General features: G+C 35.8%; 3 protein-coding genes across 10 annotated transcripts in view; all 3 read right to left on the reverse strand.

Moving 5' to 3' along the window:
- Positions 1–21,893, reverse strand: part of LOC116733095 (oocyte zinc finger protein XlCOF6-like) — a 778,765-nt gene that overhangs the window by 194,931 nt on the left and 561,941 nt on the right. The gene's annotated exons all lie outside the window — the stretch shown is intronic.
- The window catches only part of LOC116733104 (gastrula zinc finger protein XlCGF8.2DB-like), a 570,370-nt gene continuing 552,708 nt past the window's right edge, over positions 4,232–21,893 (reverse strand). Inside the window, exons 2-3 of one of the 2 annotated variants that reach the window (XM_032583819.1) lie at positions 10,043–10,141; positions 4,232–7,254 (exon numbers count right to left, since the gene is read on the reverse strand). In XM_032583819.1, the coding sequence (XP_032439710.1) occupies positions 5,663–7,254; positions 10,043–10,141 (1,691 nt within the window). In that variant the 3' untranslated portion in view covers positions 4,232–5,662. Of the gene's footprint in view, positions 7,255–10,042; positions 10,142–10,947; positions 11,208–21,893 lie in introns of those variants that run through there. The other variant, XM_032583820.1, reaches the window with a different exon arrangement.
- The window catches only part of LOC116733144 (uncharacterized), a 93,406-nt gene continuing 83,147 nt past the window's right edge, over positions 11,635–21,893 (reverse strand). For 2 of the 7 annotated variants that reach the window (XM_032583935.1, XM_032583937.1), the window contains exons 2-10: positions 17,056–17,111; positions 16,581–16,943; positions 15,013–15,672; positions 14,138–14,288; positions 13,166–13,250; positions 12,723–13,061; positions 12,546–12,635; positions 12,227–12,337; positions 11,635–12,140 (exon numbers count right to left, since the gene is read on the reverse strand). In XM_032583935.1, the coding sequence (XP_032439826.1) occupies positions 12,052–12,140; positions 12,227–12,337; positions 12,546–12,635; positions 12,723–13,061; positions 13,166–13,211 (675 nt within the window). In that variant the 5' untranslated portion in view covers positions 13,212–13,250; positions 14,138–14,288; positions 15,013–15,672; positions 16,581–16,943; positions 17,056–17,111 and the 3' untranslated portion in view covers positions 11,635–12,051. Of the gene's footprint in view, positions 12,141–12,226; positions 12,338–12,545; positions 12,636–12,722; positions 13,062–13,165; positions 13,251–14,137; positions 14,289–15,012; positions 15,673–16,580; positions 16,944–17,055; positions 17,112–18,395; positions 18,542–21,893 lie in introns of those variants that run through there. The other 5 variants (XM_032583941.1, XM_032583942.1, XM_032583940.1 and 2 more) reach the window with 4 other exon arrangements.

Consider the following 21,893-nt stretch of genomic DNA (forward strand, 5'->3'; position numbering starts at 1 on the left):
GTTTACTCCCCACATTCTTCCTCAGAATATCTAATAAATTAATCTTTTCTTTAATACATTCAAACTCTCTCCTCATATTTGTTCTCTCTCTTTCATACTTATGGCATTCCAATATAACATGTTCTATTGTTTCATATTTTTCACAGTAATCACATTTGCCAGTAGTATGCTTTTGTATTTTAAATAGTGTATAATTAAGTCCTGTATGTCCAAGTCTTAACCTTGTTATCACTCTTTCCTCCTTTCTATTTCGTCTTCCATTTCTTCTTTCTCCTACCATCCTCTGAATTTTATAAAACCATCTTCCTGTTTTTTCTTCATCCCACCTTTTTTGCCATTTTTCCATCAGTTTTTTTTTAACAACGCTCTTTCCCTCGGATTTACTTGTTTTAACTGTAAAACTAATATTATTCTGAATTGCCCTCTTTGCCATTTTATCTGCCTTCTCGTTTCCTTCTACTCCAGTATGTGCTGGAACCCATATAAATATAACTATCAAACCCATATTTTTTATTCTGAATAATGTATGAAGTATTTCTAATAAAATGTCCATCCTACTATCTGATTGATTATATTTTAAACTTAATAAAGCAGATTTTGAATCTGAACAAATTACTGTTTTTAATGGTTTTATGTCTTCTACCCATTGTAAAGCTAATAAACTGATAATCCATCTGTAATTCGTTTTCCTATTTTTATATTGAATTCTGGTACTACAAAAGCTATTCCTATTTTTCCAGTTATTTTTGATGTAAAGCACTTTGAAATGCCTTGATAGTGAAATGTGCTATACAAATAAAATGTGATTGATTGATTGATTGATTGACAAGAAAAGCCACAGATCCAGAAAAATAAATTCTCTGGAGACTTTGTGTCTCCATTTACTTGTAAAATGTTTATTTGCTGGTTTCTCAGCTCTGCAAACCCCATAGACAGAACAATGGTGTTGCTTATCGTTTGGGTTTGAATTGTGAGTAGTTGGAAACAAAAAGTGGGATAACTCAAATTTACTTTGACTAGTCATAATTTGATTATATGAAATATGTGCTTCAGATAGTAAAACACTATAGATATCTTGAATTGAAACCACCATATATATTAATGGTAAATCTGATGTCATTTATTCTAGTCAGGATGTAATTAAATATACCTCAAAGACATATTTTGTCTGGTCAAAAACATAATTATATTGTTTAAACATTTCTAGTCAGAAACTAATTTCAGATATACAGAATGAAAGTTTGGTAAACCCATTTATTAACAGAACGGCCTGCCATAGAAAACGCTGATGCATTTATGGAATAATAATATTAATAATAATAATAATAACAATAATATTTTTTGGAATCGACCTGCTCTCCCGAACCTCCCGAAGTCCAACCAGCGCTCTGTTTCTGATTTATCAGTTAATTTATTTCTGTAAAACATTCATCCTAATTCGGTTTCAAACATTGTTTCCTTTAATCTGTCTCCTGTATTTCCTCCAGCTTTTGTCCGTTTCGCGCCTCATGTCATCAGTAAAACGTGAAGGTGTTTCGTACCTGTCTGGTGTAAGATGATCCTCGGTATCCGGCTGAAATCCATCAGTCTGCGCTGATCCTCCATCTCTTCCTCCATCTCTTCCTCCATCTCTTCCTCCATCTTGACGTTGATTTCTTTCCACCCTGTGAATGTTTTTTCATCAGGAGTTAACATCTCGTTAATAAAATCTCTCTGATGCTGAACTGACGACATTTTTACTTTAAACACTCAGATATTTACCTAAAACTAGCGACGTTCTTTCTGTGCCGAGGCTTCGAAGCGTGTGAGGAGAAAACCAGGATTTTTGTGAAGAGTGAATCGAGGCTTTTGCTGTTGGAGCAGGATGTGACGTTTGAAGCTGTACCACGTGACTGAGTCTTCTTCTTCTTGGATTTAATGGCGGTTGGCAACAAACGTTTAGTAGCATTACCGCCACTTACTGGTATGGAGTGTGGTTCGTAATGGTCTATATATATATATATATATATAAACTACTACTACTACTACTACTAATAATAATAATAATAAATAAATAAATAAATCCTACCTATACATATAAATATTTATACCTATCTATACTCACACACACACATGCATACATACTTATATATAACTTTATATTCTACCCACCTATATCATGCACAGATTCACAAACACACCTACCATAATCAAATTCTATGAATTAATTTAGTTTTCTTTAGAAATTGAATAACTATTTTTATATGTTTACTCCCCACATTCTTCCTCAGAATATCTAATAAATTAATCTTTTCCTTAATACATTCAAACTCTCTCCTCATATTTGTTCTCTCTCTTTCATACTTATGGCATTCCAATATAACATGTTCTATTGTTTCATATTTTTCACAGTAATCACATTTGCCAGCAGTATGCTTTTGTATTTTCAAAAGTGTATAATTAAGTCCTGTATGTCCAAGTCTTAACCTTGTTATCACTCTTTCCTCCTTTCTATTTCATCTTCCATTTCTTCTTTCTCCTACCATCCTCTGAATTTTATAAAACCATCTTCCTGTTTTTCCTTCATCCCACCTTTTTTTTTTTGACATTTTTCCATCAGTTTTTCTTTAACAACGCTCTTTCCCTCGGATTTACTTGTTTTAACTGTAAAACTAATATTATTCTGACTTGCCCTCTTTGCCATTTTATCTGCCTTCTCGTTTCCTTCTACTCCAGTATGTGCTGGAACCCATATAAATATAACTATCAAACCCATATTTTTTATTCTGAATAATGTATGAAGTATTTCTAATAAAATGTCCATCCTACTATCTGATTGATTATATTTTAAACTTAATAATGCAGAACTTGAATCTGAACAAATTACTGTTTTAATGGTTTTATGTCTTCTACCCATTGTAAAGCTAATAAACTTATAATCCATCTGTAATTCGTTTTCCTATTTTTATATTGAATTCTGGTACTACAAAAGCTATTCCTATTTTTCCAGTTATTTTTGATGCATCTGTATAAATTTGAATATATTGATAATAATTATTTAAATGTAACTGTACTGAATAATTATCTACAATGTAAGATTTATCTTGCTTCTTTTCCAGTATTGACATATCTACTGTTGCTTAGGCTGCATTTTGGTGACATGTTAGTTTTCTGGACCTTTCAACATCTGTTTGGATACATGTTTAGTCATTGTTGTTCCACATCTCTCCAAATCTGAATGTCTTCCTGACTTCTAGGTCAGAGTCTGTGAAAATGAACCTATTACCAAGATTCATCTTCTTGTTCCAAACCCTAATGGTAGAAATTACAAAAAAACAAAACAATTAATATAGCAGGATACAATGCTTTCCAGATTTATATGTTTAGGGAAAACGCTCAGAACTAGATTTAAAATACTACAACTCTCAAAAGAAAAAGGGAGCAGAAAGTACCACATTTAAAGAGTCATTTCTAATCTGCACACATTAAAGCCTTGATAAACATCTGTAATAAAAACTCTAATGCTCAATGGAAGGACATTGAATTAGCTCCTCTGCAGACAATCTCCTGGAATAAAGATTTAGTACAGATTCAAATAAAATCCCAATTAAAAATATGGATAGAAGTTAAACAGGAATATAAACTACATGATAACCTGATAATTATAAGATGTTGTGCTTATAACCTCAAATTTAAACCAAATTAAACAGATACCGGATTCCCTAATTGGTCATCCCAAGGTATAGCAATACATTTCTCAATAATGGATAAAACAAGCTATAACTAGGAAAAACAGGATTTTTATAGATATCTAAAGGTAAAATCATTATCTTAATCACAAAACTATTAGCAGGAGTCAGTGCTTAATGAAATACTAATGGCATATCAGGCAAAATCCTAAAAACTTATTATATCACGGCTCTATATAAAGGATCTATGACTACAAAATACAGTAAACTTCATATGTGAAAACAAAATGGGAAAAGTAAAATGAAAACCGCAGAAGAAGAATGGCATGGCTTTTGCTCGACTGCTTGGAAATGTATAAATTTATATTCATGGAGAATTTAACTTGATTATATTTTTCATAACATCAAAACAAAAAATGTGTTGAACCAGGAGAAGCCGAAGTCCTGGAGACAATGTGGAAACACAGAACACAACCACTGGCATATACTTTGGGACTGTACAGTTATAAGACAATATTGGACAGAAATACACACAAATATTGAAAATATCTCTAATACAAGAATATCTTTTAAATTCACCACCTTTATTGTGGGTAACAGAATTTCTACCTGACAATGAAAAACATTTGTATCAGATTTCAATTATGGAAGAGTCTGTGGGCTGTATAATATCCTTATACATAAAAGTAATGTATTTTCAAAATAATACCCACTTGTCCCCTCTTTGTGTTCTGTTTTTGTAAATGGTAAAGAGGAGGAATTTTGTAATTGATCACAGACTGGAACTGTGACCTTGAGGTGAAATCAAGCTTTTGTAATCTTCTCAATGCTTCAAAAACAAAGAATTACAAATAAAAAAACAAACAGTTTTTGCTAGTTACATTTATAACTGAAATGTAATCTATATAACCAATACATTTACTAACATCATACATACTAAACAAATTCTCAACCAAATACAGATACATAAACAAACACAAATGGGTTAAAATAAATTTTCAGTTTAGAGTAAATATAACGAGAATAAAGTAATGCAGATCTCATCTCAGGTTTCATCATAACTTATCAAACCTTCTGCCTGCTTGGTTGTCATCATATAATCAACAGTATTTCCCCCAAAATCATAACCTGAAGAGTAAATAATGAAAAACTAAAGCATACATAGATTAAAAAAACATCATTCCTGACAGGCAATTAAATTGCAACCTAACAGTGAATATAGTAACAGCTAATATGCATCATGTAACCACAATTAATAAAGTAAAAGTACAACAAAGAATAGACATATAATGATTCCAACAGCTTTACGAGTTTAAATCTTATAGCTTTCAAATCCATTGTTTATTTAAAAGGATAAATGATTAGTTGTAATAATAAACTTTGAGAAATATTCATTTTAGATGTAGAAACAATACAGTAATAATACTGTAGGCTGTTTAGTTCTTATACATTTTAATAAAAATATTGTCACGCCAACGCCATGTTGTTCACGCTGCAATGCATTCTGGGTAAATGATGTACAGTGGTCCAACTGCCCAGCTATGTCCAGCCAAAACAGCGATGAGCAACGTCTTTTCAAATTGAACAGGTGTTCTAGCCATCTGTGCTACCCATGAATCCGTCCTACCTTGTGGTAATGCGCACATCGATGCTACGCCACATACTGCTTACTCGGCAGATTTATTATCAATACGTCCTACCTGTGGAAGTTTTGTTTCGTCTGTTTTATTTCGTCAAAGATTATGGTGTCGCATTATGTAAAATTACACCAGACAAATGCAACATGATAAAGTACTCAGGTAAAGTTAGCCTTCTTGTGTTTACGCTGTAGATTCCAGTACAGAATGGACCATTATGCACCATCAACCCATCAAGCGAAAAAATGGCAACTTCCATGGATGAAAAATATAACAGATGAACATTTTTGAAGTAATTATGAATTTTGGCGTACAGCAAACAAGAATTTTTTCCCATGTTAAAAGTTAACTGGCAATTTAGAAGGACGCCTTTTCCACAGGTTGCACATAAGAAACACCACGTGTATGAGTTGTCATGTGAACAGATAAATAGTCTTTTCGACAGAAACCTTTTCCACATATCCCACACCAGAAAGGCTTTTCACCTGTATGAATACTCATATGACTAGTTAAATTGCTTTTTTGAAAGAAACCTTTTCCACAAGTCCTGCATGAGAAAGATTTCTCACCTGTATGAGTCTTCATGTGTCTAGTTAAACTTCTTTTATGATGGAAACTTTTTCCACAAGTCCTACATGAGAAAGGATTCTCATCTGCATGAATCCTCATGTGACAAGTTAAACTGCTTTGCTGATGGAAATTTTTTCCACAACTCCCACATAAGAAATTCTTCTTATCTGTATGAATCCACATGTGAGTGACTAAACTGCTATTATGATGGAAACTTTTTCCACAGGTCCCACATAAGAAAGGTTTCTCACCTGTATGAGTCCTGATGTGACTAGTTAAATTGCTTTTATAATGGAAACATTTTCCACAAGTCCTACATGAGAATGGTTTCTCACCTGTATGCGTCCTCATGTGACCATTTAAACTGCTTTTATGACCAAAACTTTTTCCACAAGTCCCACATGAGAATGGTTTCTCACCTGTATGAATCCTCATGTGACTAATTAAACCGGTTTTTTGACCAAAACCTTTCCCACAACTCCTACATGAGAATGGTTTCTCATGTGTATGAATCCTGTTGTGAGTAGTTAAATATTTTTTTTGATAGAAACTTTTTCCACAAGTCCCACATAAGAAAGGTTTCTCACCTGTATGAGTCCTGATGTGACTAGTTAAATTGCTTTTATAACGGAAACATTTTCCACAAGTCCTACATAAGAAAGGCTTCACACCTGTATGAATTATCGTGTGTCTAGTTAAATTGCTTTTACGTTGGAAGCTTTTTCCACAGGTCACACAAGAGAAAGGCTTCTCACCTGTGTGAATCATCATGTGACCAAGTAACGATGATCTACATGTGAAACTTTTTCCACAGGTTGAACATGTGAAAGGGTTCTTGTCAGTGTGAGTTGTCATGTGTGTCGTCAACAAACTGCTTTGAGAAAAGGCTTCATCACAGATTTTACAAGAATATAGTTTTTGTTGTGGGTGAGCTTTCTTGTCTGTTTTTTGTTTTGAACTTTCAATTTTACCTTTCTGCAGTTTGGTTTTCTCATATTTCTCCTTTTGTTTCTGTTCTTTGTCTCTCTTTTTTCCTGGGTCTTCAGAATTGCTTCCTTCCTCATCTTGGTTCTCATCCTCAGCAGAGCCATGAGAGATGAGTTGGTTCCTCTGTGGTTCTGTTTCATTGTGGATTCTTTGCACATTATAAGGAATCACCAAAATGTCATCAGTCTCCTGTTTCAGCACAAGATGCTCTTCATCCTGACTGATGCAGAGTTGCTTCTTTTCCTCTTTGAGCTGTTGATGTTCTGGTTCTTCTTGCTCCTGTTTTATCTGCAGATGTTCTGGTTCCTCTTGTTTTAAAGTGAAGATCCCCTCCTGGTTGCTGAGGTCATTGAAAATCCCGTCGTCTTTACACACAGAACAATGTCGGAGATCTGGACCAAAACACAAAACAAAAACTTTTAATTTTGAGTCAAACAATGAACCCTTCACTTTAATCCCTTGATGAATCTAAACAGTCTTTTCTTAGATTATTCTAAAATTACAATTTTTTATGTATGAAAGTCATACAAAAAATGACTTTTTTGTATGACTAATAAATTTTATTTGGTAATTCCAAAATAATTTCAGGCCAGTTCAGATTTATCATCAGACCATATTGAAAAAAAATGTGCTTGTGTTTTTTTGGGTGTGTTTTTCCTGTACGTTTGAATATTAATTGAACAAGAGTGGTTCTTCTAACCAGAATGAACTAGATGTCACTCAAAACATATCATGTCATCCGGGTGAGCAAACAAAATGGCAATATCTTAACCTGGTGGCTCCCAGACAAATATTCCACACAGCAGCAGGACTTAGGCCTGTTGCAGTTACTTTAGAGTCTCACACATAGCTCTACCAACTTGTTGTGCCTCGTTTCCATATTATTCCTCCTTTACATTAACAGCAGTTCTTTCTTACTGGAATAATAAAAAATTAAGTTTCAAATGGCCTTTGCAGTGACAGCTGTGCACTCCTCAACTCCAACTCCGGGTAAGTACCTGCAATAACGCTCTTTCCACTGAGGCATAGGAGAGAACGCATGCTGGTCACTTCCCATCATCAAATGTCCCTTTCAGAATATTTCTTTACCAAAGCAACACCATCCATCCATCCATTTTCAGGTGCTGGTGTCTATCTCCAGCTATTGTTCCGGGTGAGAGGCGGGGTCACCCTGGACAGGTCACCAGTCTGTCACAGGGCAACACAGAGACAGACAGGACAAACAACCATGCACACACACACACTCACACCAATTAACCTAACAATCATGTTTATGGGCTGTGGGAGAAGCCGGAGTACCCAGAGGAAACCCAAGCATGCACAGGGAGAACATGCAAGCTCCGTGCAGAAAGACCCCGGGGCGGGAATAGAACCCAGGACCTTCTTGCTGCAAGGCAACAGTGTTGGTAGCACAACTGCACCGTTGACTAATTTTCCTTTCCAGTAATACCCATTTTATGTACGGTGAAGCAAATAAAACACTTAAAATTGTTTTTATAATTTTTCTCAAAAGCCTGATTAAAAAGCATCATTTATGCTAATTTGAACACTCCTTGTGATAAAGCGCAGAGACACTGTCCAACAAAATCGGATCGGGGGTCACGAACAAATGGCCGACTGGGTCAACACTAATATCATGTTCAACCCTAAATCAAAGACATACCCAGTTTGTCAAGGATTATTTTTTAAATCATAAAAGTATAAAAATCTCTGATCAGATTGTCAAATAGCGAATGAATTATGAAAAATAAACCCCACAAAATGGGTATCAAAATAAAGATTAGTTTGTGAGCTTCAATATTATATTGGCTCCAAACCTGCAGAATCAATGTGAGTGGCGCCCCAGGCTTATCAATACACGAACGGACCACACCTTTCTGTAAATTAAATGTGGCTACGTAGCAAAGCTAGCAAAAAATAAATGTTTTGTTTTTATCTGATGCAGCAGCCTAACTGATATTTAGCAAGGAAGTTTCAATAAAATGCATAAAAAACCCAAAACATTTTGGAGCAAGTCATAAATTCTCTAAAATATGATTTCTTTAAAAAAATAAAAATAAAAAAAAGTCCTATGTCCTACCAGCAATATCCAAGAAACTATTGCGGATGGCCTAAAATGGATGCCTTTCTGTTATTCAGCAGCCTAAATTACCTGTGGTAAAGAAGTTCACCATTAACCAATTTATACAGATTTTTCCAAAATCCTTAATAATTTCACGCTTCGGACTGCAAAGGTGATGAGTTGTGTATGTTTAGACCTTCAAACAGCTAATTTACTTCCTGGAAGTTTAATAAAAACTACAGATACGATAGGACTTAACAGCGTTGTCACTGTTTGGGCATCAAAGTAAAATATTTGACCGTTGGTGTTGAAAGAGCCTAACCTGCCGATTATGATTGTGGATTTTATTTTTGGGTGACTTATGTAGTGAAGACATGACCTGATGGGTTTGTTTGTCCATCAAACTTCTCTCAGGGCAGAGCAATAGGGGACAGTGGCTCATTTCTAAACCTTTGCAAAGGTAGTTAAGATTCTACCTTTGCTTCACATTAAAGAATCGGCTGATCACCAATTTCCCAAATCTGAGCAAATCAAGACCAATTTTATAGTCTCTACTGTTTTCCAGGCACCAAAAAACATCAACTTATTGCCAAAAAATGGCTGGGTGGTTTTTATTAGTTGCTTTAATAGAAACTCCAAGTGAAGCACAACAAAAATGTGCAAAATGGAAATTATCCACAATAGGTTCCCTTTAATAAAATGTTTTGTTGATCCAGGGAAACTCGGATCTATTCCGATTCTGACAGTGAGGACAAGAAAAGCCAAAGATCCAGAGAAAAAAATCTCTCAAGACTGTGTGGCTCCACACAGCCACATCTTTTACTAATTTCAGATACATAGAAGCAAAGTGTGGTAAAGCCCATTAAATGATAGAACGGCTTGCCAAAGAATAAAAAAAACAAAACGCAGACGCACTTTATCGTTCGGGAAATCTCCAGAACCTCGATGGCCAACCAGTACTATATTTCAGTCGTATTCATCAATTTATCTTATTTTGTAAAATATTCATCCTAATTTGGTCTCACACATTGTTTCCTTTCATCTGTCTCCTGTATTTCCTCCAGCTTTTGTCTGCTTCGCGCTTCACATCACCAGTAAAACGTGAAGGTGTTTCGTACCTATCCGGTGTAAGATGATCTTCGGTATCCGGGTAAAATCCACCAGTCTGCGCTGATCCTCCATCTCTTTCTCAATCTTGACGTTGATTTCTTTCAACTCTGTGAATGTTTCTTCAAACTGAAGAGATTTTTACTGAAAACATTCAAACATTTGCTTAAAACTAGCGATGTGTTTTCTGTGCCGAGGCTTCAGAGCGTGTGTTGAGTAATCCAGGAAGATTTTTATGAAGGTTTTATCGAGGCCTTTCCTGGAGCAGGATGTGAGGTTTGAAGCCGCGTGAGCGAGACGCACCGCGTGACTAAGTCAGGGCCTGGTTCCTCAGTTTGCTTCCAGTGTTGCATCATTTTCTGTGATGCTTCCTTTTAGTTGAGTAAAGTTGAGTAAAGTTGGCCCCCACCTTCTTCAAATCAGACAAAACTGGTGTCAAACGTTTGTGCTGCTGTTGTGCAGCTAAATTTTTCGTCTGTGCTGCTATCATTTTAAAGATATAAAGAAATGTTTTTAGAGGTCATCAAAGGCCAACCAGCCCCCCCTTCTTCAAATCAGACGAAGAAGTCGAGTCAATTAACTCGACTACGTTTGTGCTTTGGCTTTGAAGATTAATGAAAGGTTAAAGGTCAACCAGCCCCGCCCCACTTAAAATGATTGCGGCATAAACAAAAATCTTTGCTGCACAAACGTAGCCGAGTTGATTGACACCTATTTTGTTTGATTTAAAAAAGTGGGGAGGCTGGTTGACCTTTTGACCTTTCATTAATATCTTCAAAGCCAAAGCAGCAAAACGTTTCGACACCAATTTTGTCTGATTTGAAGACGGTGGGGGCGCAACTTCACTCAGGTTTCGTACAGGCTCTGCCCGCTCTGGTACTTCATATTATCAGTAAAAAGTGAAGGTTTTTCGTACCTATTCGGTGTAAAATGATCACTGGTGTCCTGGCGGAGTCCAGCTGTCTGTGTTGATCGCTCATCTCTTCGTCGGAAATGACGTTACAGTCGTTAAACTCTGTGAATGTTTCGTCAGCAGGAGTTACCTGCCCGTTGGTAAAAGAGGCTGAACTGATTTCCACCGACTGAAATCACTCAAATGTTTACATAAAACGCCAAACCGTCCTTCAAACTACAGCAGAAAAGCTAACAGCACAATCTGTCCTTTGTCTTTATCTTCCGTGCGTGTCACGGTGGCTCGGACTTTTGGTTCCGCTTTGACTTTTCCGCTTCAATATTCAGTACTATTGAATATTGTAATAAAATAAATTAGAATGTTATTGAGAGGTTCGTTGTTGGTGGAGTTTTAGAAATGTGCTATTTTTAGTAGTTTGTATAATTTTATATTTTCACCCTACTGGATCTCAGGGAGGGGTTTTGATGGTCTTTGTCAACACTCTGATGATTAGCCAGAAATGTTGGTTCGCAGTGAGAAACTTTGCGTTAACTAAAGTTTAAGTAGGCAGTGAGTGACTGTAAGAGAACAAATCTGACTGAAACACTGAGCATGTCTTCTTACTGTTCTTGCGATAGAAAGTGCTGAGAGTGAAAATCACCGTCCCTTTCTTGATAACTGACTTTTCATTCAGAAAGATGATTTCTTTTCTTCATTTTAATTTTTAAAGCAAACCATAAAACATAACGTACATCAAATATGAGAAATAAAATATAACTTTGCTAATAAAAATAAAACAAACCCTAAAAGTTAAACAATGAAACCCTAAGAACATTAATGTTTGGTTAAATGATTCAATGCCATAAATATATACACACATTGTTGCTTTGATGGATTGTGTAGATACATTTCAGTTTTGCAAAATACCACTTAATGTCAGAAACGGCGACAAAGTTGATAAGAGAAGAAGGAAATAGTCAGGATGTACCATTTGGGGGTTAATAAATATAATTAGACTGTTTCTATTCTATAAGCTGATGGTAATTTGTTAGAAGAATCTCTGGAGGCAAAAATCGAAGAGATGAAATGATGAACATCTGGAGCAGATGCGGATGGAAGATGATCTGCTCAGTGGTTGATCATAAGGTTCATCTCTTCAAAATCATTCCCGTTTATTTCTATGTCCTCTAATTCATCCATATTTCTGGTTAGACAACCTGTAGGATTGGAAACACGCTGAAATCAAAATGGACCAACAACGAAACACAGAACAGATCCATTAAAGACAGTAAATAAAACCCACCTGTGCATTGTATTCCAGAAGGTCTACAAGCCAGAATTGCAACGGCAAGTAGGAAGAAAACTAGTAGAACTGTGCCAAATGTAACCATGATTATTTGAAGCTTTTGTTTTTCTGAAAGGAGACACATATTTCTGTTATTTCATACAACATATGCTGCATATGAAATATTGCTAACAAGATGAACATTGACTGTGATGCAGATGATGAAATTTTAACCTGATTAATAATAAAGTTCCTTGAAGTTATTGTTTTTGCAAAAAACACTTTTGCAAGAACAATACGGGGACAATCGTGATTGCCATGGTAACAGCCGACCCACCTGCAGTAGCGCTGAGGCGAGGCTTTGGTGTGTTCAGAGACGCAGACGTGTCTCCGCGAGAGGTTTTGGTCACGTTCAGGACAAACGTCACTGTGGGAGAAAACAGTTTTATCCACGACGAACAACAGAGATCAGGTTTAATGAGCTGCAAGCAGAGAGTGAAATCTGCTGAATTACCTGAAGTCTGCAGCTCCCATTTCCTCAACACCTGGTTATAAGCAGCCAGGTCACAGCGGTAACTTCCAGAGTCTTCAGTCCTCAGTCTGAACAGGTGGAGTCTGAGTCGCCCTTCTCTCCCGTCACTCTGAACTCGTCCTGAAAACTGTCCATCCTGAGACTCTGGGGCCTCAGCTCCACTTATCTTTCGATACAGGACTTTAGGAGGACTCAGCAGGAGAAAACAGATCACACTGGTGAGGGTCGTGTTGGTTTGGGTCAGGCTGTCCCAGCCGAGGGTGAAGTTGTCGTCTTCTTCTGTTTCGTGAACAGCTGGAGGCGTTTCACCTGTAAATATTCCTGCAGAGAAACGTCAACCATGTCAACCGTGTCGCCACAAGGAAGATGTGACGCTTGCAGCAGCAACAACAAACCCAGAGTTTGCATGAAATGTAGAAACTCACCCTGAACAGAGCAGGTCAGGTGAAGAAGGAGGAAGAACAAACTCATTTTCTCAAGGTCAGAAGAACAAAAACCAAAGAGACGTTTCTGCAAAACAAAGAGGAACATTTCAGTGTTTTAGTAACAGAAAAGTTTCATTTATAGTTGACGAATAACTTTTAGGGAGTTGTCAATCTTTCAGAAATAAGAGCTAAAATTAATCATTAGATAATTAACATTTCATTATGTTAAAGTCATGAAATTAACCAGAAATTATGTATTATCAGCAGATTAATAAATAATGTAAAATTTCACAGCCTTTCCCACATAAAGTTCAGTTTAGCGTAAGCAATAAGCTCAATAATACGTTTAATGAAAAGAAACAGGAAAGTCTTTTACCAAATTTCTGTAAATTAAAGAAGTGAAAACAAGTCTAAACACAGAATTAATTTTTAAAAGTAAAAAATCGGATTAGTTTCTAAATGTTTTAATTATTACAGTCGGTACAGCATTACTAGTTGTTATTCTCACACCTTGCTGTGTTTTGAAAGGAGAATCTTTAGTTTAAGATTTTATTTATTTCCAATAAACTCATAAAAACAGGAAATTTTTTCATCATTGGATCTGTTGAGTCCAGTGTTACTGAAACTGTGAGGAAAGGAATATTTATCGATGCCAATAGTGAGACATTTAAAGAATATGCAACATTGCAGCTCAAATTATTGAACTATGCAGGATATTATTTACTTCATTAAAGTAGAAGAGATTACAGGGAAATTAAATTTTAAAATTGACTGTTTTGTTTGGATATTATGAAAACAACCTCACAGAAAATGCAGCAACAAATAAAAACCAGAGAAGTTTCTCTCAGCAGCTCAGTAAAGCAGGAACAAACCCAGAACATTTGTTCTTATCGTGACTCGAATAAAAAACTTTCTACTCTGAGTTGGAAGATGACAGTGAAATGTTGTTGTCAGATGTTTTTAATTCTCCACCTGCAGTTTTTCCAGGAGCCGTCAGACCGGTTGGTTTGTTTCTGTTTGTCAGCCACAGCCGGGATCCAAGAGCTCGTCGTAACGTGAACCAATGTAGAAAAAGATGTGTGACTGAAGCTCTTCTTCCGGATTCATCTCTCTCAGGTGTGACCTGAAATGATACCAGAACATTTCTGAACTTTAAACCTGATCTTCGTTTTATAGACCCTTCAGTGAACATAAAAATGACCTTCTCAGCTTTTTACACAGATAACAAAACCTGCTAATCAGGTTGTTGTGAAAGAATAACAAGGGAGAGAAAAATTAAACTTTAGTTCAATAAAAACTATGTCAGAATGTTTTGTTTAATGTGTTATAGCAGTCACATTAACATGTTGGAGATGTTAATGATTTCGCTGCATGATTATGAATTTCTGTAAATGTAGAACAGATTCCAGAGACATTAAACTTAAAAAACTGAATGCCTGTGTAAACAAAGAACATTTTCATAGAGCGCTTAAAGAAAACTAAAAGCTTAAATTCTTTGTAAGCTCAACTTTTATTTACACATTTCCATCCTAATTTTATTTTTAAAACATACAGAAGTAATTTCTGTTTAGATGTAGAAACTTCTTTCAGTATTTGTGTCAAACAATCTTGTTTGTTAAAAACTCAATTCATAAAAATATAAAAAGAAGCATCTGAAAATAACCAGGTTTGTTTTCTACTAAACAGAAATAGCAGCAACTTTATTAACTTTAAATCTATTTTAAAGTAAAAAATAAAGTGATATTGAATCAGTCACTGCATGTAAACAATAAGAGTGTATGACAATTTAAAATTAAAAATATAAAGACACAGACTGTAAAACTGATATATTAGTTTCAGATACTTACTTTGTAGTGGAGTATTGAGCCGATTCTCCTCACTGTGATTATTAATATTTTCAGCAGGAGAGACGATCAGACAGTGACTGAGGCTTCGTTGTGAGTGAGGAAAGTCCAGTAGAGGAAGTTATTATCTGCATTTGTTGCATCAGATTCACTCGTGATTGGAAACAGGAAGGAGGCGTATTTATGTCAGCAACATGAAGGTTTCACTTTCAGGTTACAAACTGGTTTTTCTGCTCAAGTTGAATTAAACAAAGACTTGAACCTTTCAGCTAAAAAGTATTAAAACATAAGAATCAGCCGTAAAATTAAATAGGTATGTATTATATTCTCCTGGGCTTGTATTTTGATCATCAGTTTTAATTTATTAAGATGTAGAAAAGTAGAGGAATAACATCCGCCTGTTTCAGCCAAACCCTGAAGAGTCTTGGGCTTAAACTTGTGTTGGTTCAGATTAAAACTGATGTCAAACAGAATTAAAGTCCTCAAGGTTTGTGGATCTGACGTTTTGTATCCTCATCAGATTTTTTCGTTTCCTCTTTCTGATTAATAAAATAATACCAAAGTTCAGAACAGATAGAACCACAGGAATAAATATCAGTCCAAGGTTGGTGGTTTGTTTCCTCTCTGGTTCTGTTCTCACTGTGGGTCCAACAGTCTGAGGTTCTGAAAGAAGTCAGGAAAAGGTTCAGTTATAGTTTGTACTAATTTGGTGGTACATTTAAATAATATATGCCTTTTTCTAAATCCAATTTTAATATTTTCTTTTAATTTTTTGTCTAAAAAGAAATAAATGACAGAAAATATTTCCAGAAACTGGTTTGGTTGACCTGAATTCAAAGTCCAAATAACTAAGCGGTGAAACTTGCCCATGGTAAACCCGATACATGCTAACATTATCAATGCACTGGTGAAAAAAAAATCCAGATTTTTCACAAATTAAATGTTCAGAATAAGAAAATAAATAATCCAAATTGATTTATCACCCAGTTGAAATTGAATATAACAGGAAACAAAAATAAATAAAATAATCTTATGGTTTCTCTAGTATGATTCAAATACTTTTTTGCAATGTTTTCATAAACCTTAAAGATTTTAAAAGTTCCTTCAAACTAAACATACTCCACAAATAGTAAATAAGGACAAACTAAATGTTTCTCCAATCCATGACTCTTCTGCTTGGCTTGTAGAGCCGTCGTGGTTTTGACCAAAAATGTCCCCTTAATAAGAGCAAAACAGCCTGACAGAAAAGGAGATAAAACATCATGTAGTGATTCAGATTTTGTTTTGAAGTTAACTTTTAGAAACAATGTTTCTGTTATGCAGTTGCATTATAACTCTTGGCACAAAGTTGGTCCTGGGACAGGTTTGTCCTGGTTGACAAATTAAAGTTTGGACAAACATCGTCATCTCTGGAGTTTAACTTCCTAAATTCCTGGTGATTTTGTTGTTGGTGAGTCAGAAAGTTAAAGGATATTTGTGCTCGAAGTGCTGTTGGACATCTGCAGCTCATTGAGTGTTACTGTGATAAATCTTTTAAAAACACTGAGTATTGCATTTTGAGTTAAATTTACCTTTAACGATCAGTCGAAGGCTGGCAGAGCCCTGTCCATATTCTGTGTTGACCTGACATTGGTACAGACCAGAGTCTTCAGTCCTCAGTCTGGACACATGGAGTCTGATTCGTCCTTCTCTGAGGACGTCTTTGTCAATCTGGACTCGTCCTGAAAACTGTTCATCCTGAGAATCTGAAATCTCAACACCTTTATGGACCTGATAGAAGATCAATTCTTTATGAGGAGCCAACAAGCTGCAGTAGATGAACAGATTCTTCCAGGATCCCTGAGTCTTGGTGGTGAAGGTCCACTCCAGAGTGATGCTGTGGTTCTCCTCTGCCTGATAGCTGCTCTGTGTCACATTCACTACAAATGTTGCTGCTGAGGAGACAGAGAGGGAAAGAGAGGAGCAGACACACTGAGAACTGGAACATGGGAGTCTTTCAGCTCCATCTAGAGAGCTTTCTGTCACAAAGACAAGATGGAGACTGACCACAGAGACATGAGCTGAGGATGAGGAGCAGCAGGATCCTGGAGATCATCTTCATCCTGAATCAGGAACAAAGTCACTACATTAAACTTAAACTGATTTTATGAGTAAAATAAACAACCTAATTAAATTCTTCAAGTTTCAAACCTTCATTCATTTTCCTCCTTTAGATTGCTAGTTGTGTTGTATTTTACAAAAAGTGCTGCAGTTTAAAAAACAATAAAAAGATTCATGTTAGACAGCTACAAAACTAAACCAGACATTTATATATGACAGTTATCCTTTTCAGTGTCAATGTCTCATTACACAGAGATATTAAAACATGTTATATTTGAGGATTTAGAATATTTATCCTTCCAAAATAAAAGCTGTTACAAACATGAATGTAAATGGAAGAATCTGAGTGACACTTTGGGTGAAGCGTCACTGAGATGCAGTTAGAAACAGATCGTCCACATTCTGATGTGGTTTAGTTAATACAGCATCTGATCCTCCAAATTATTCTGATTATCAGACTTCAATGACAGAAATACACTGTGTGCACAATAATTGGGCAAGTTTTAGTTTTGAGCATTAAGTTATTAATCAGAAACTACAGACTTTCATTTAATCTTAAATATTATTTAACCTCAAACATGAATGTTCAAGATTGAATGTTTAGAGTCATGATTTGAGGAATATCTTTATGTTCACAATGATTCTCCTCTTCAGGCCACAGCCACACATCACCTGCTATTAAGATTCAGCTTGGAGTTAAAAAATATGCCTAAAATAATGTTATGGTCAAAAATACTCACTTGCCTGATATTTATGAAAAAATATTTCTGTCACAAGTCTCATTTATCATCACAAACTAAAGTCTCTACGACGGGAATAAAAGTTAAAACAGAAAGTTTGTTTTTCTCTGCAACATGCAGGAACATGTTTCTGTCACCAGGTGGCGCCAGTTTGATCTTCGTCGATTGTTTTGTTTTATTCCTAAACTTTCTTACCCAGCGAATTAATAATGTTCATATTGGATCAACTAGAAGTCATTTGGTTCAGATTCTGAATTAAGCAGCAAAATATCATTTCTGATGTTAAATAGGAAAAATCTTTTGTTCATCATGAAAATATTTGCATTTCCTGTTTTACTGTAGAAACCATCTGTTACAGAATCATTAACTTTCTGTCCGATCACGATTCAAATGCATAATGTGCATTAAATAAAGTATTTATTTTAGCATTTTAGTTCCTGAACACAAAGAAACTCATTTTAATCGTCATGGCGACTTTTCATCGTCAGTACGAAACGTAACAAAAACATTAAACCAAGAGAATATGATTATATTTGAACTGCTCACCTTTTCCTTCATTGGTTATTTGGACGAAATTATGGTTTCAGAAAAAAAAAAAAAAAACCCGAATGAAAAGTTAAAGCTTCTGTCCAGCCTGTGCCTGATAAAAAGATCAAGATTGAAAATGAAACCAAACAGGGTGCAAACAAAACCAGTGAAGGGCGGAGCTGCTTGACAACCTGATGAAACCTTGTATTTAGAATATTTTAGTGAGATTCTTCGTTTTGTTTCCCTCTGAATGTTTGGGAAATCATTAAAATTTCTAAAATTATTGGATTCACATGACATCATGTAAAACAAAAGATCTTTTCCAAGATGATTAAAGGAAAATGAAGCACAAACAGAAACTGTTTCAAATCCCCAAACTGATTGGATTAAAATTGAAATCAATTTATTTTATACAGGCATCAGACAACATGGCTGTAAATATGGATTTATTAACAATATTAAAATATTATTTACAGCTCATGAAAATGATAAAGTACTTTCTAACAATATGATTGAGTTTAATCATCAGGAAATAACAGAAAAAGACAAAACAATCCTGCAAATTTCCTTCAAGTTGTTGGATTTCACCTGAGAAAATTAATGCCACATTTTACAGGTTTAATATAAAAAACTGCCAGAAATGCAAAGCAGCAAATGAAATCACTTAATATGTGGAACAGAAGTGTTGAAAAATCATCTTTGAATAAGTTCAAAGTCATCATTAAATAGATCCACCTCTGAACATATTTAAACCTGATTGGTCCCAGCAAATTCACTAGAAGTTCAGAGAAATATCAGATGAATAATTTTCACTTTTTGCTCCTCAGGCCTCAGTAAACATGAGATAAATGTTATGAGAGGACAAACCTGAACAAGTGCAGTAAATGTAGTCGTGTGAAGCAACACATAAATGAAACTCTTCTGCTTCTCCATGGAGATTATTTTGTCTCAATCTGAACTATCAGACAAGCTAACTAAGAAATATTTTACAAATGGTTTCTCAACAGAAATTTCATGCATATTTTTAGTTTAATAACTCTGTACAGTTTAGATATTCAATAAATTATTACTGACTCTAATAGACGTGATTGTTTAACAGAAGAATAATAAAACTAAAAAACTGTTTCGCTGAATTTCCAGATTTCACTAATTGTTTAAACATCAAGAATTATAACATTTTATAACATTATAGAGGAAGTTAAAACTGAAGGGAGAAGAATTGAGAAATATTCTGTTTTCCTCCAGGACTCTGAGTCTGTTTTTCTCTCTGAGTCTCTTTTATAAAAACTTGATTTTATCAAACAGCTTCTATGAAAACATGAAGGGTCATTGATTCATTAAAAGCGGCAAAATGTTCCCCTGACATCTCTTGTTTCCGTACAGCAGAAAAAGGAGAGAGAGACATACATAATTAATCATGCATGAATGATGCGTTCAGGTAACCTCGGACTTTGAACATATTAGAGACAAATGGAACAGATGATAATAAAAATCTCCAATCAGAAATAAAAATGTTTATTGTTAATATCAGATGTATCTCATCAAGCATATTCTTAAAAACCTCAGTAAGAAGTTCAGTCTGTGTGTTTCTCATTAAATCAGTCTAACCGAGGCGTCCTTAAACGCAACATCGCTCTGGAGGAATCATGTGACTTAAGTGTCTCTTCACTTTCTCGCAGTCAGACCTCTGGACTGCAGCAGCCAGCAGATGGATGGACTTCGTGTCTCAGAGCTTCTGGGTATGTCTGATTTATTTTAGTTTTTATCTTCCAGTTTTTCTGTGTGACGTTGTTTTGTTGAGGAACATCAATAACTCAGCAGAAAAACAGAGTTTGTACAACAGAAAACCATCCTGGCTCTGATCAAACCTGCAGCCTCTGTTTCTAAATGCAGCATAGAGGTTAGAATATTAGAACAACATGATCATAGATCTGCCGCTTCTTGTTTTCTTCCTCAAACCGATCAGCGGACTCGGATGATGAAGATGATCAAACTTCTTTCTACAGAAGTTTCTTTTTAGTCTGAAGGTTTTTGTTCAGAGAGACAATGAGCTGAAAAATAACATTTCATTCATTCGCTGGTAGAGCTTTGCTACATGTGGAGCTGAGTTTTAATTTAAATGTTCTGTACATAAATGAAGCGGAAATGCGTAAACGTTGCTCTGCGATTGGTTTTCTTTAGAAGGCGGGTCTCTTTTCTGTTTCACTGTGTCGGGAGCCCTCTGTGGCTCTGATATTACAGCCAGAGAGGCGGGTCTGACCATTTTCACGGCGCTTCTGATCGATTTCTCGGTAAAACTTAGCCAAACTCCGTGTCACTTTCCATCTCTCCACAGAAGTGACACAAGTCTTTTAGGTCCTCTGTTAACAAAAATATAAACTGTTAAGGAATCATGGCTATTTTTGATGGTTTAATATAGTTAAGCTAATGCCATGTGTGTTTAAGTAGACCAACATTCCTTTGGACAAAAGCAGATGCAAGCAGGAGTTCACAGATAAACATTTTTCTGGCAAGGCTGTAACTTAGATCAGCCATAAAACACAAAGCTCTTGATAGGATAAATTATGTTCATTATAATCTTTTGAGGCTAGCGAATCTGACCAGGGATGCTGTTGGGGGTTTGAAGGAGCAGTTAGCTCCTACTTCTTTAATGACAATTCAAAATCGGATGGCGCTGGACATGCTGTTGGCCGAAAAGGGTGGAGTCTGTTTTATGTTCCAGGAGAGCTGCTGTACTTTCATTCCGAACAATACGGCCCCTGATGGATCTGTCACTCGAGCGTTGGAAGGTTTGAGAATTTTGAGTAACACTATGCATGAACATTCAGGTATTGATGGCGGCTTGGACAGGTGGTTCTCTACTATGTTTGGTAAATGGAAAGGGATTGTTATGTCATTGTTAGTTTCGGTGGCTACGTTTGTGGCCATAATAGTCACATGCGGATGCTGCTGTGTTCCGTGTATACGCTCGCTTATCATTAGGCTTATTGCAGTTTCAATTGAGAAGGGAAGCAGCGGCCCACCGCCTCCACCGCCCTATCAGATGCTTTTTCGGGGAGCTGCTGATGGGGGGGTTGTGGAGCTCGGCGGTTCTGTTTGAACAGGGGGAATTGTATTTGAATTGTTATTTCATTTAGTATAGTACGTAGTTTTAGTTCCTCTATTAGAATGCATAATCGATTTGTTTGTGAGGTCTGATTTATATAATTCTCAGACCTCAACAGGGGGAATTGTTAAGGAATCATGGCTATTTTTGATGGTTTAATATAGTTAAGCTAATGCCATGTGTGTTTAAGTAGACCAACATTCCTTTGGACAAAAGCAGATGCAAGCAGGAGTTCACAGATAAACATTTTTCTGGCAAGGCTGTAACTTAGATCAGCCATAAAACACAAAGCTCTTGAAAGGTTTTAAATTAGGAGGCCATAAAGAATATCTTCCCCGGCTCGCAGGTCAGAGGTCGGGGGTTTCTCAGGAGCTCAGAGTTGCATCTGGAGTTGATCACAACTTAGGAAT

The sequence above is a fragment of the Xiphophorus hellerii genome, chromosome 14 (genome assembly GCF_003331165.1).
Source record: "Xiphophorus hellerii strain 12219 chromosome 14, Xiphophorus_hellerii-4.1, whole genome shotgun sequence".
Lineage (NCBI taxonomy): Eukaryota > Metazoa > Chordata > Actinopteri > Cyprinodontiformes > Poeciliidae > Xiphophorus > Xiphophorus hellerii.